At 35.4% G+C, this 13,487-nt stretch overlaps 1 protein-coding gene across 1 annotated transcript in view; it reads left to right on the top strand.

Moving 5' to 3' along the window:
- FAM3C (FAM3 metabolism regulating signaling molecule C) overlaps window positions 1–13,487 on the top strand; it is a 59,390-nt gene that overhangs the window by 15,884 nt on the left and 30,019 nt on the right. The window contains exon 3 of the mRNA XM_037836285.1: window positions 8,886–8,990. Within this exon, the coding sequence (XP_037692213.1) occupies window positions 8,886–8,990 (105 nt within the window). The remainder of the gene's footprint in view (window positions 1–8,885; window positions 8,991–13,487) is intronic.

Raw genomic sequence — 13,487 nt, forward strand, 5'->3', positions numbered from 1 at the left:
ACAAGCTAAATCATTATTTAGCTTTTTTACTTTTTTTATGTAATTGTCAAATCACAAATTGGATATTTAGTAAATATTGCTAACATAAGTTTTTTGCACACAGGTTTGTTGAACTTATTTTTGCTAACTGTTTTAACGTATGTTTTAAATGTTTTATGTGCTTATATATTAAGCTTGTTTTCCTAACGATGCATATAAGACTTCCATGTAAAGAACAATTTGGCAAATATAGGGAGGTTGTTCCTTTGTTTTTGCTGAGTTCTAGTTGTATAGTTTAAAATTTTAAATCTCTTCTATGTATGTACTTGTAATTAGTCTATTTGAAGGATTCAATAACATTATGTTTTGGCTCAAGTGAATATATATTTGTTAGTTAGAGTCCACTCTGTATAAGTACAGTTATGTGTAAGAGCATTAATCTATTCCCTAAGTAGCATATTGAGGAAATTTAAAAACACCACTTGCTGTTTATATTAAGGTAATGATTCTAAAACATTATAAAAAGATCCATAAATAAATGGAGGTGCTGGTGCCTTCTTCCCAGCTTTACAGTGAAGATACATGTGTTTCCCTCCTCCTGGATGGCCTAGACCCTGGAAGAAATACACACTTTATGTAGAGATTTCTGATAAGTATTGGGCAACATAGGAGATAGCCTGTAATCCGTAATTTCTCGAAAATCAAGATAATTAGTCTTTCTTTTAATTATCACTGTCTTACCAACAAACAAATTATTTTCCAATGGGGGCAGTTCTTACAAGTGCCTAAAATAAAGGTGGGTAAACAAATGTTTTCATACCTTGGTTATAAATATATAGTATCAGGAGCAGGTGATATAAACATTATGAGTATTAAGCAAAGATAACTGAGGGTTATACATGAGGTTTTTGTTTTTGTTTTTGTTTTCTTTTTGTTTTTTTTTTTCTTTAAGAAACAAACCCATTTGAAAATCTGGATCCCTTTGTCATAAAATTAAAAAGCATCCCTGTTTTGTTAAGTATAGCTGTACAAGTGTTAAAAATATTCCAGAAACCAAAAGCTTGTTTGTGATTTAAAAAACATGCTGCCTTGTCCTTTTATGGGTGTGTGTGTGATGATTTCTGAATACAGTTACATGTTGGCTAGCCAGATGTTTGTTTTTTTTTATCTCCAGCTGATTTTAAAAGTACATTATTAAGCAAATTTCTCTTTCTCCTATAGTTCTAAAGTGACTCCAGTTGAAATTAACTTTGTCATGCAGTTTATTTCTCTGATCATGGCAATTAATACCCAGCTTATTTGATGAGTAATTATTCACTGAATGTCTATTTTATATTGTCCTGCTATGGGTCCTGAGGAAACTGCCTTTAATGAAAGAGTAAGGGAGGTTAGTGTATTATTAGTTAGGATTCTCTAGGAAAACAGAACCAACAGAAGATATCTGTAAATATGAAATTTTATAAAAGCGTCTTACACAACTGTGGGGATGCATGAGTCCAAACTCTGGGCAGGCAGCGAGCTAACAACTCTGATGAAGGTCCTTGATGAAATCCCCAGGAGAGGCTGGCTGCTGAAGAGGAAATGAAGGCTCTCTTTCTTCTCCCTTAACAGTCTTCAACTGTTTGGATTAAATCCAGCTGACTGAATTCTCTTATTGTAGAAGACATTCCCCTCATTGATGTAATCAGCCACAGATGCAATCAACTGACTGATGATTTAATAAACCAGCCTTCTGGTTTATTAACCAGCCACAAATGTCCTTGCAGTAATAGTTAGGCCAGTGCTTGCTTGATTAAGACAATGGGGCACCATCATCTGGCAAGTTGATGCATGAATCCAACCATCACAGGAAATCTGTTCCAGTTTGCTAAAGCTGCCGTTATGCAAAAATACCAGATATGGATTGGCTTTTATAAAGGGGATTGGTTATGTTACAAATTTACAGTTCTAAGGCCATAAAAATGTCCAAACCAAGGTATCAGCAAGATGATACCTACACTGAACAAAGGCCAGTGGTGTCTGGAACACCTCTGTCAGCTGGGAAGTCACCTAGCTGGCATCTGCTGGTCCTTTGCTCCCAGGTTGTGCTTCAAAATGGCTTTCTCCAAAATGTCTCTGGTCATCTGTCTTAGTTCCTCCCTCTCAGCTCCTATGTATCCTTGCTTCTTTCTCCCAGGACGTTTCTTTCTAAGCTTCTGGGGGGTCCTCTCTTAGCTTCTCTGGAGCAAACTCTGGGCTTCTTCTCTTAGGTTAGCATCTCCAAATGTCCTTCTGTCCACATCTCCAAGCATCTCTTAAGCGTCAGCGCCTGTGTTGGCTCCTGAGCTCTCTTAAGTACGCCAATGAACTAATCAAGACCCACCCTGAATGTGCGGGCTCCACACCTGCATGGAAATAACTCAGTCAAAGGTCTCACCCACAGTTGGGTGAGTCACATCTCCATGAAAACACTCAATCAACAGGATCTACCCTAATCCAAAGACTAATGTCTGCACCCACAAGATTGCATCAAAGAACATGGCTTTTCTGGGGGACAAGAGATATCCGAATTAGTTATTACTTTATTGCTTTTATCCTGATCACTTTGTAATACCCTTATAGTGGTATTCTTCTTTTTTTTTTCATCACCACAGTCAATTTTAGAATATTTTCATAGATTCAAAAGTAACATTAAAGTATTACTGTTAACTATATTCTACTAAGTTTGATTTAGGTGTATTTTTTCCCATAACCTATATTTGTGCCATTAACCCCCTTCATCATCCACAACAAGGTTCAATATGTTGTACAATCCTTTGTTTCATTCTCTAGCTTGCCTTCTGGTGAACACAACCCTAAACTTCTATGGAGTCAGTGGTAATGACTCCCCTCGCATTTCTGATTTTATTTGCATCTTCTCTTTTTTTCTTTGTCAGTCTTGCTGAGGGTTCATCAATTTTATTGATCTTCTTGAAGAACCAGAACCAACTTTTGGTTTTATTTATTCTTTCCATTATTGTTTTTCTGTTCTCAATTTCATTTATTTCTTCTTTAATCTTTGTTATTTCTTTCTTTCTGTTAGTTTTGGGATTAATTTGCTGTTCTTTCTCTAGTTCCTCCAAAGTGTGTGGTTAGGTCTTTGATTTTAGCTCTTTCTTCCTTTTTAATGTAGGCATTTAGAGCTATAAATTTCTCTCACAACACTGCCTTCGCTGCATCCCCTAAGTTTTGATATGTTGTGTTCTCATTTTCATTCATCTTGAGAAATTTACTTATTTTTCTTGCAGTTTCTTCTTTGATTCACTGATTTCTTTGAGTGTGTTATTTAACCTCCATATATTTGTGAATTTTCCAGTCTTCTGCCTGTTATTGATTTCCAGCTTCATTCCGTTAGGAACAGAGAAAGAATTTTGTATAATTTTTCTGTCTTAAAAAATTTATTGAGACCTGTTTGTGACCCAACATGTGGTCTATCCTGGAGAATGTTTGATGAACACTTGAGAAGAATGTATATCCTGCTGATTTGGGATGCAGTGTTCAATATATGCCTGTTAGGTGTGGTTCGTTTATCATTTTATTTAGGTCTCTGTTTCCTTATTGATATTTTGTTTAGAAGTTCTATCTATCGGTGAGAATGGTGTGTTGATGTCTCCAGCTATTATTGTAGAGATATCTGTTTCTCCCTTCAGTTTTGCCAGTGTTTATTTGCCTTATGTACTTTGGGGCATCTTGGTTAGATGCATAGATATTTATGATTGTTATTTCTTTTTGTTGAATTGCTCTTTTTATTAATATATAATGTCCTTCGTCTCTTACAACATTTTTGCATTTAAAGTCTGTTTTGTCTGATATTAGTATAGTTACCCGAGGTCTTTTTTAATTACTGTTTGTGTGTAATATCTTTTCTAGCCTTTCACTTTCAACCTATTTGTATCTTTGGGTCTAAAATGTATCTCTTGTAGATAGTATATACATGGATCATATATATATATTTTTAATCTATTCTGCCAATCTGTGTCTTTGATTGGGGAATTTAATCCATTAACTATCAAATTATTACTGTAAAGGCAGTACTTCAACCATTTTATCCTTTGGCTATTATTTGTCAGATCTTATTTTTGTCTCTCTTTTTAATCCTTTTAGTTGCCCTTACTGATTTTCTTCATTTATACACTTTCCTCCAAGCCTCTGTCTCCTATCTTTTGATTTCAGCCTGTAAAACTCCTTTTAGTATTTCTTGTAGGGCAGGTCTTTTGTTAATGAACTCTCTCACCTTCTTTTTATCTGTGAATATTTTAAACTCCCCCTCATTTTTGAGGGACATATTGTTTTGCCTGATAAAGAATTCTTGGCCAACAATTTTTCGTTTCCAGTATCTTAAATATATTGTACCACTGCATTCTTGACTCCTTGGTTTCAAATGAGAAATCAGTAATTGTCTTTATTGAGTGTCACTTGTATGTAGTAAATCGCTTTTCTCTTGATGCTTTCAGGATTCTGTCTTTATCATTGGCATTTGAAAGTTTGATTAATATGTGTCTTGGAGTGGGTCTATTCGAATTTATTCTGTTTGGAGTACATTGCCTTTCTTGGCCATGCATATTTATGTCTTTTTAAAAAGTTGGGAAATTTTCTGCTGTTATTTCCTCAAATATTCTTACTGCCCCTTTTCCCTTCTCTTCTCCTTCTTGGACATCCATGATCTGTATACTTGTGCACTTTGTGCTGTCATTCAATTCCCTGAGACCCGGCTCAATATTTCTATTGTTTTCTCCATCTCAATTTCGGATGAGCTGTCTTTTAGCTCACTGATCCTTTCTTCTGCCTGTTCAAATCGGTTATTGTATTCCTCTACTATATTTTTAATTTCATCTGTTGTGCCTTTCATTCCCATAAGATCTGTTATTTTTCTTTTTATGCTTTCATGTTCTCCTTTATGCTCACCCAATGTCATCTTAATGTCTTTTATCTCCTTAGCCATATTTTCCTTTATCTCCTTGAATTGACTGAGGTTTGTTTGAACTTCTTTGATTAGTTTTTCCAAATTCTGTGTCTCTTCTGACTTTTTAATTGGTTCCTTTGGGCCAAATTCCTATTTCTTAGTATGGCATACAATTTTTTGCTTATATCTTGGCATCTCCTTATCTTGATGAGTTTATTCAGAAGGTTGGCTTCTTAATCTTGTCTAGGATTTTGTTGTTGACTGGGTTTGTGTTAAGGATCTTCTTTGACAGATGGATCATCAGTATTTCCCAGCCAAAAAAGGGTCAGGTATTAACACAGGGGACACAGACGAAGTCCAAGGGGTCGTTGGGGGAGGGTCAGGAAAGACACCCAAAAAAATGCTTTTTTTCATCCCGCTTCCCAAGGCTGCACTTTCCTGGCTTGACCAGCAGATGGCATTCTTCAGCAAAACTCCTTTTGGATGTTTCCCCAAAGGTGCCCTTTCCTGACTTGTCCAAAAGAAAGTGTTCTAAAGCAGCCTACTCCCTTTAGCCGTATGAGGTATTTTTAACCCTTTGCCAACTCCATCTCTGACCCAGGTTGAAATAATGATGTGGTAATGCCTGGTCAGAACATGCTAGAATAGTGGGATCCAGCACTCTAAATTCACAAGGTAATAACTGGATCAGTCCTCCTCTGTTCTTGTGGCAAAGAGCTCCCTTGGCCTTCCCAGTCTGCAGTAGCCCACCAGGCTGGGATAGGACCACTTGAATCTGCTTGCCTCGAGGGTTGGGGATAAGTGGCCAGAGTCATGGCTGGAGTTACTCACAGCCTTTCCCCATGGTTTCTAAGTCTCTTTGTCCTGTACTTCCCTAGATGCTGCTCAGTATGCCCCTGGTCTCCCAAGCCCCAGATCAGTTGATTCAGACAGTTTCTCCCTGTCCACTTGCTTTTTTAGGGAGAGGAATGAGCCCTGCAGCTCCCTCCCTATTCTGCCTCTTCCCAGATCCCATAGTAATATTCTTAAGTAACATTCTTAAGTGAGGCATCAAGGTCTGAAGTTTATGCTTTTTGGCTTGGGACAAATGACGATGAATAGGAATACAGTCACTTGATACTTTAATCATTATAATATTTTAATCTTGAACAATCAGGTTTTCATGTATCTGCTTTAAGAAATAGGGAAAGGTTATTTCTAGTTGCACATGCCCATGATTGCTTGAAAATGAAATGTTAAGACAATCATGTGATATATAATCATCAAGCCTCTGGTATTAGTCTTAAATGATCAGGAATGAATATGCTACCTGTTATCATTCATCTATTTAGCAAAGAGTTGTTGAGAGTATTACTACATAAAAGGGGCACTACTAGATCCTCGGGCGGGGGGAAGAGTTCAAAGCCTACTGGATTTTTGCTCTCTTTTGCATTAAAAGTGGCCATTTTATACTGATAAAAGGATCAATTCAACAAGAAGATTTAACAATTATAAATATATGTGCACTTAACAACAGAGCCCCTAAATATATGAAGCAAATACTGACAGATTTGAAGGGAGAAATTGTAGGAGACTTTAACACACCACTTTCAGTAATGGATAGAACATCTAGTCAGAAAGTCAGTAAAGAAATAGAAGTCTTGAACAATACTCTAAAGCAGCTAGACCCTAAACCAACTAGACCTAACGTACATATGTAGAACACTTAACCAACAACAACAGAATACACATTCTTGAGTGCACATTGATCATTCTCCAAGATAGACCATATCTTAAGTCACAAAACAAATCTCAATAAATTCAAAAATATCTAATTCATATAAACTATCTCTTCTGACCACAATGGAATGAAGCTAGAAATAAATAAGGGAGAAATGGAAAATTCACAAATACGTTGAAATTAAACAACCTACTCTTTAAACACCTGGTGGGTTAAAGAGTAAATCGCAAGAGAAATTAGGAGATATCTTGAGGTGAGTGAAAATGAAAATGCAACATTCTGAAATGTATGGGATGCAGCAAAGGCAGTGCTGAGAGGGAAATTTATAGCTCTAAATTCTTACATTTAATTTAAAAAGAAGAAAGGTCTAAAAAATCAGAGACCTAACCTCAAAACTGGAAGAACTAGAAAAAGAAGAGGAAAATAAACCCTAAGTGAGTAGAAAGAAGGAAATAACAAAGACTAGAATGGAGGTTAATGAATAGAGAATTAAAAAAAAAAAAAACAATAGAATCAACAAAACCAAAAGTTAGTTCTTTGAAAAGAACAATCAAACTGACAAACCATTAATTAGACTGATGAAGATTTAGAGGACACAAATGACTAAAATCAGGCTTAAAATGTAGAGTTTCTATTTGGGACAATAGAAATGTTTTGGTAATGGATGGTGGGGATGATAGCACGACACTGAACATAATTAACAGCATTGAATTACATATATTAATCTTTTCTCTCTTTTTTTAAGGGAAATGGAAGGTGTTAAAATAGGGTGGTATGTGGGAACGTTGTATTTTATGCATGATTGTTCTGTAAACCCACAACTTCTCTAATTTAAAAAAAAGCAGTTTTTGGAGGGGAGAAGGTAGGAAATGGGGGTGGGGAGGAATTGATTAGTTCAGTAGTTTTAACTTCCTTGTTGCCACCTCATTTCTATATTAATAGAGTGTTTTCAAATAGAAATGAGTAAGTTCTGAGACCTGTCGGCTGCTAGATAACATGTATAGGTCCTCCAAGCATCATCAGTTAATTCCCTTCTCTCTCATCTAAAGACAGGGTTCTACTCTCTTTAGGATTTATAGGAATTGGAATGAATGCATTTCTTTTTCACTCTTCCTTATCCAATAAGTTGAGTTTTTGTTGTTTTTCAGAAAAATGCAATTGTTTGCCCTCTGAATAGAGTAATGAACAAAGCAGTAGGCTGCGTCAGGATCCCTGGATTCTAAACCTTGTGTTGACAATAACTTGACTGTAATCTGGGCCTTTTTGTTTTCTTAAGTATAACAAAATGACCTCTGATCCCATTACCTCATTAAACCTTTGGTAAGAGAAGGGAATGGAGAATGTACAGACAGATATTAATTCTGTTTTTGAATAGCCTAATAAAATGTTTTGAAATCCTAAGTATAAGAGGAAAATACTTCCTTTCCTCATTTTCCATTTCATTACTTTCTTGCACTTTTTCTTTCCTAAATTTATTTAGATTATGTAGAAAAAGGACAAATAGTTCATATCAAGTAGTAATTTAAATGCAAACTACTTGCTAGACAGAAATAGTTAAAAATTTATAGTTTTATACCTATATTTTATAGTTATAGAAGACTGAGTCTGTCCTCACAGAGAGCATACCATATAATCGTGTTATGAGGCATATGTGGTATGTACCAAATTAATTTCTTCAGGAGTGGAAGGAGGCCTCTGCCTTAAACTAGGTATTAAATATGAGGAGGTAAACTGTTTTTACTCACAGCAGGATAGCTTATATAGCTTCAAGAGTTATCATTGGTGATAGGACAGTAAACCTGTTACATTTCACTTGGGAACTTCTTGCTTAGTGGCATCCTAGTCTGTTGCTTTAGTATCTCCAGATAATGCAATGTTTTTATACCAACTGCATTTAGTATTGTCCTTTATATTTGAAAAGGATTAGGGATGTGCTACCCAACACACTTGGTGGTGGTGGTGTTCCATTAATGGTGATACTTTTATGTAGTCTGCCAGCAATTGGTAGGTAATTTTTGCATGCAAATTTAGACAGATGACTCAAGCAGTTCTGTGTCTAGATTACAAGCCAATCTGATAATTTTTAGATCAGAAAAATACTTATTTTGATGGATTGATTGTTGGTGCGGTTTGTTTTGTAACTCAGATAAAATTAAAATTTTAGTCAAATTTTCTTTTATTAAATTTAAATTTCTCATGAAAATGCATAATAAAAGTTCTGTGGGATCATATGCTTATACTGAATTACTTTTGTCCTTTATCCAGGTGCTGCAAAGTTGGTGGTAGCTGTGGCAGTATTTTTACTGACATTTTATGTTATATCTCAAGTATTTGAGATAAAAATGGATGCAAGTTTAGGAAATCTATTTGGTAAGTTTCCTTTTTTCCTCTTAACTCTGATTTTTGATGTGAATAAAAAAGCTCTTCAGTTTTTGTTGGTAATCAACAGTGAGTCACTGTGCTTGTGCAGGCTGTCTAGAAAAGGAAATGTAATTATATTGGTATGTGTGAGTCATTAGAATATTCTAAAATATATAATAGGAGGTCTTAGAATTAATTCTGTATAAAACAGGCATCTTCTATTCAACATTTTATTCTATTCTAGGGATCTATTTTATGCATGTGTAGAGGTATAATCACACCATGGTAAGTGTTCATTCTAAAGGATATCACACCCCTGAGCTTAAATTGTTTCCTTATTTGAGTTGGTTGCTAGAAAACTTGGAGCCAAATCTAGCCCTCCGTTAGCAAGCATTTGGGAGTCAAAATTATGCTTTTTAGATACTAACCATAGACACTTATCTTACTTTTCTACCCTTATTTTCAATCTGCCTCATTTTCTTTATACCCATTTATGTAATCTTCCTGTATTGTAAAGGCACCGTTTTAACTACCTTAAATAAGTTTTTAAAAAAATCCTTAAGTTAATAAAATAAGTTAAAATTATTTCCATAAGTTAAATTTGTTTCCATACATTTATATATAAAACTATTTTAGATGTTTGTATGTGACTATCTTGAATCTCAGCAAGTAATTAAGTGCCAAATCTGCATTTCTCTTCTATATGTAAACCATTATGAGAATAAAGAATAGGATTAAATGTTTACGTATCGAAAGTGGGAAATAATTATATTTAACTAAGTCTCCATAAAATGTTCTCTTCTGGGGACCATTTTCTATAGGCCTTCATTATTTGAAGCTACAGAAGCTATTGGCTATTTTTCATAGATCCTCATACGTTGAATAAGCTTTGACTGAGTGTTGTTTAAAGTATTAAAAAAATTAAGCATTGAAATTAAGACTGAAACCTAGAAATACTAGTTTTACCTGGTAAGGCAGAATTTGGATGAAACAACTTTGAGATCTCTGCAAGAGTGAGTTTTGTTCCCCATAAGTAATATTTGGAAGAAATTCCAGAGACCTCATTCACTTGATCTGAGAAGACCTAATTCATTCTTATGTCTAATTTCAAGCATCACTTAAAGCAGTGCTTCTCCAACTTCAATGTGAAAATAATCACTAGGGAATCATGGTACAAATTCTGATTCAGTGTCTGGGGTGGGGCCCGAGATTCTGCATTTCTAACAAGCTTCCAGGTGTTGCTGAGATTCCTGTCCATGAACCACATACCAAGTATCAAGGTTTTAGACAACAATTCTGACATGTAGTCCTCAAATACTTTGTAAATATTTTCAAGCCACTTTTCTTAGAATGATTATTTAAAAGCACTTCCTTGTATTGCACTAGATTCTGCCTTTGTGAGCCCAAGTAATTTCATTCCACTGGTTTCGCTTCTACCTGCTAGAGCACTCTCCCACAATAATTAGCTCTTAGATAGTTCAGTTGGTAGTCATATGCCTTCAAGCCTTCTTTTTACAAGTTTTCATCTTTTCAAGTTATGGAATGCCCTCCAGTCATTCATCTTGATAGAGACTGGTAATTCTTCTCTTGGGCCTGTTTGTCAGCACTCACCTTAAAATGAAGTGTCCAGGTTCAAACATAGAGTGGATTGTAGTGAGACTTACTTCCTTGTTCTGGTCCCTGTATCCCTGTTGTTACAAAGTGGCTAACCTAGATTTTTGTAAATTAGCCAAGATCACTAGTGGTCTTAGATAGCAACAGCAGGTTTCAGTTGAATGTTGGAGCAGAAAGTGCCTGCAGAAAGCACCTTGAAGAAATTGAGGATTTGGCACAGTTATTGTTCACTCCACCGATGCCACTTGGGTCTGTCCCCACCTTTGGTCCCGTCTTCACTCTAGTTTGGATCTTCATCTCTAGTGTGGACTAATGTCCCTATGTCTGTTTCTCATCTTTGCTATCTGCCTGTCTTGTCATTGTCAAACAGTTCTCTTGAAACTCATGAATCTTTATTGACTTCTGATTGCTGGAGAATAAAATCCAAACTCCTTTGGATGGCACTTGGAGTCCTTAACCTGCTGTTTTCATCTGTTCTCTACCCCTGCCCATTATAGTCCCTGTGTCTCACTCTTGCTATGCCAATCTGCTCACAGTCTGCAGACACAAACCCTGTCCTGTCCTTTCCCACTTTGGCCATTGCTTATGCTATTTCCTTGATTCTGCACATTGTTCTCATCTCCTCTTGTCTTGTTAATGCTTCTCATTTTTAAGAACTGTGTAAATGTCCCTTCCTTGAAGAAATTGTCTTTGAATCCACCCCCCGCTTCCCCTAACAGAATGTGTTGCTCCTTTTTTTCTGAACTGTTTGTTGTAATTGCGTTGTACTTATATGTCAGTTTGGCACTGATTTTATTCTAAGTCTTACATTAGGGGTTTTTGTTTGTTTGTTTGTTTCGCCTTTTCCTGAGTCCATCTCCTCCCACCAGAGAATGGTTCTTGAGGGCAGTAATAACCTGGTGCTTTGCCAGCATCTACCAGCACTGTGCCCTATAAATGGTAATGATGATTCAATAAAACATGTAGGTCATTGAGGATTAGGATCTGTAGGTGGGGAGGAAGAGTATTTCCAAAGAGGGATTCACTTAAAGCTGTATTAGGAGGAAAACTCTGGTAGTCACCTGAACAAACGCTGAGCTATTTCTTTAACTAGGATAGTTGTCTCCTAATCTTCATTTTGATTTTTCCTAATGTTAGGAACCTGCAAGATTTTATTGTGTGTGTTTTTTGATTTAAGCATTCTTTTGGTAGGGGATTTATTTTGTTGTCCTACCTGAAATAGTAAAACTTCATTCCAAAACTTTACTGGATTCCAGTTTATTGAGTTGATGAAAATTTAATTTGTGTCATATTGAATTTTCATTTTAGAACACTTATGTGAAAGATGGATAAATGTTTATCTTTGCCATGCATTTAACATCTAAATTAATTTGCCAGTAGTTTAATCCAGCATTAGGAGTTTTTCTAGAATCAGTATTTTAGGACTAATAGTAGCTACATTTGTTTTAGTGGTGAGTTTTTCTATTTTAACTTGTTAATTTAGTAAGTTACTTGATAGTTTCTATAAATTATTTAGATTTGGGTTGGTTATATATTACTGTTTTGGAAAAATAAACTTATTTCTAGAAAGGGGGAATGAAAAATTTTGCCCACAGTTAGTAGTTGAAGTTGCCAAGCTAGATTGTGATTTTTTTAAACTATGTTTTAAATAAAACTTTACTTTGAGATAATTGTGGATCCACAGGTGGTTTAAGAAATAATATAGAGAGATCCTGTGTACCCTTTACAGATTCTCTCCCAGTGTTAACACCTTACAAAATTATGGTACAGTATCACAACCAGGATATTAACGTAGCTGTAATCCACCAATCTTCTTCATGATTGATTGTGATTTAAAGTAGTGTTAGTTTTCAGCATAGATTTGGAAAAAAGAACCTAGTAAATGTAAAAAGAACCTGGTAAAAATTAACATTTACCTAGTAAATGTACTGAACACAGCCCAAGTTATTTTTGCATATATTTCTTCTATAAGTACTTAATGTTTTACTGTGTTGGTTTGTTTTTCCCCTTTCAGATTTAAACCACTGATATAGTAAATTTATCAATTACTTGAAACATTATTAAAACTGAAGTACAAAATAGTTCTGATTCTTTAGCCTGGCTTGTTGAAAGACATTCATTGATGAATTCAAATCAGAAATGTTTATTTTGTTGTTCTTTGCAGTGAAAAGTTGTATATATTGAAAGAAATTAAGGATTAGAGCTGTTAGCATAGTTTGAAGGTTATAAACTGCAGAAGATAAGGAATTTTTATGTGTTTGTATGTTACTCCCATACTGTATTCTTGAACAACACCCTGCTTTATTTATGAAAATTAATATACCGGTTTCTGGGTGTTAACATTTTCAGAATTGTAGAGCTAGCAGAGGGTTTAGGGTTTTGATGTGTATTGGAAGAAATTAACTTACATCTGAAAGAAGGATCTTTCACAAGAGTGTTTTTTACCTTCAAGCATCTTTTCCCCTTATTCACACAAATTAAATGGAGGTGATGGCTTAAAATCCTGATGATTAAGAAATAGGTTTTCCTCAAATTGTAACCCAGTAAATTTTTTCTGACTTGAATAGTATTTACTTCTAACATCTCAAATTTTATAAGCAGACTAGTCCGATCATTTTAGCAGCTCATCCCGACCTCCCTTTCTGGAGCCACTCAAGTTTCCTCTTCCTCTGACCATTATCTGAGGAACGGTGTCCCCAAGATTCTCTCCTCAGTCCTCTTCTGCCTTTAAATTCTCTCCCTGGATGGCCTTATCCATTTGTTGATTTTCCAGTTTATATTTTCCTCCCAGCTCTCATTTACAGCTGGTCTCTAGACTTACCTGCTTGCGTCTTCTCCAAGTATCCTAAAACTAACAGGTCCTCACCCCAATCTCCTCTCTAGATTATAAAC

This window comes from Choloepus didactylus, chromosome 5, assembly GCF_015220235.1.
Source record: "Choloepus didactylus isolate mChoDid1 chromosome 5, mChoDid1.pri, whole genome shotgun sequence".
NCBI classification, from domain to species: Eukaryota; Metazoa; Chordata; class Mammalia; order Pilosa; family Megalonychidae; genus Choloepus; species Choloepus didactylus.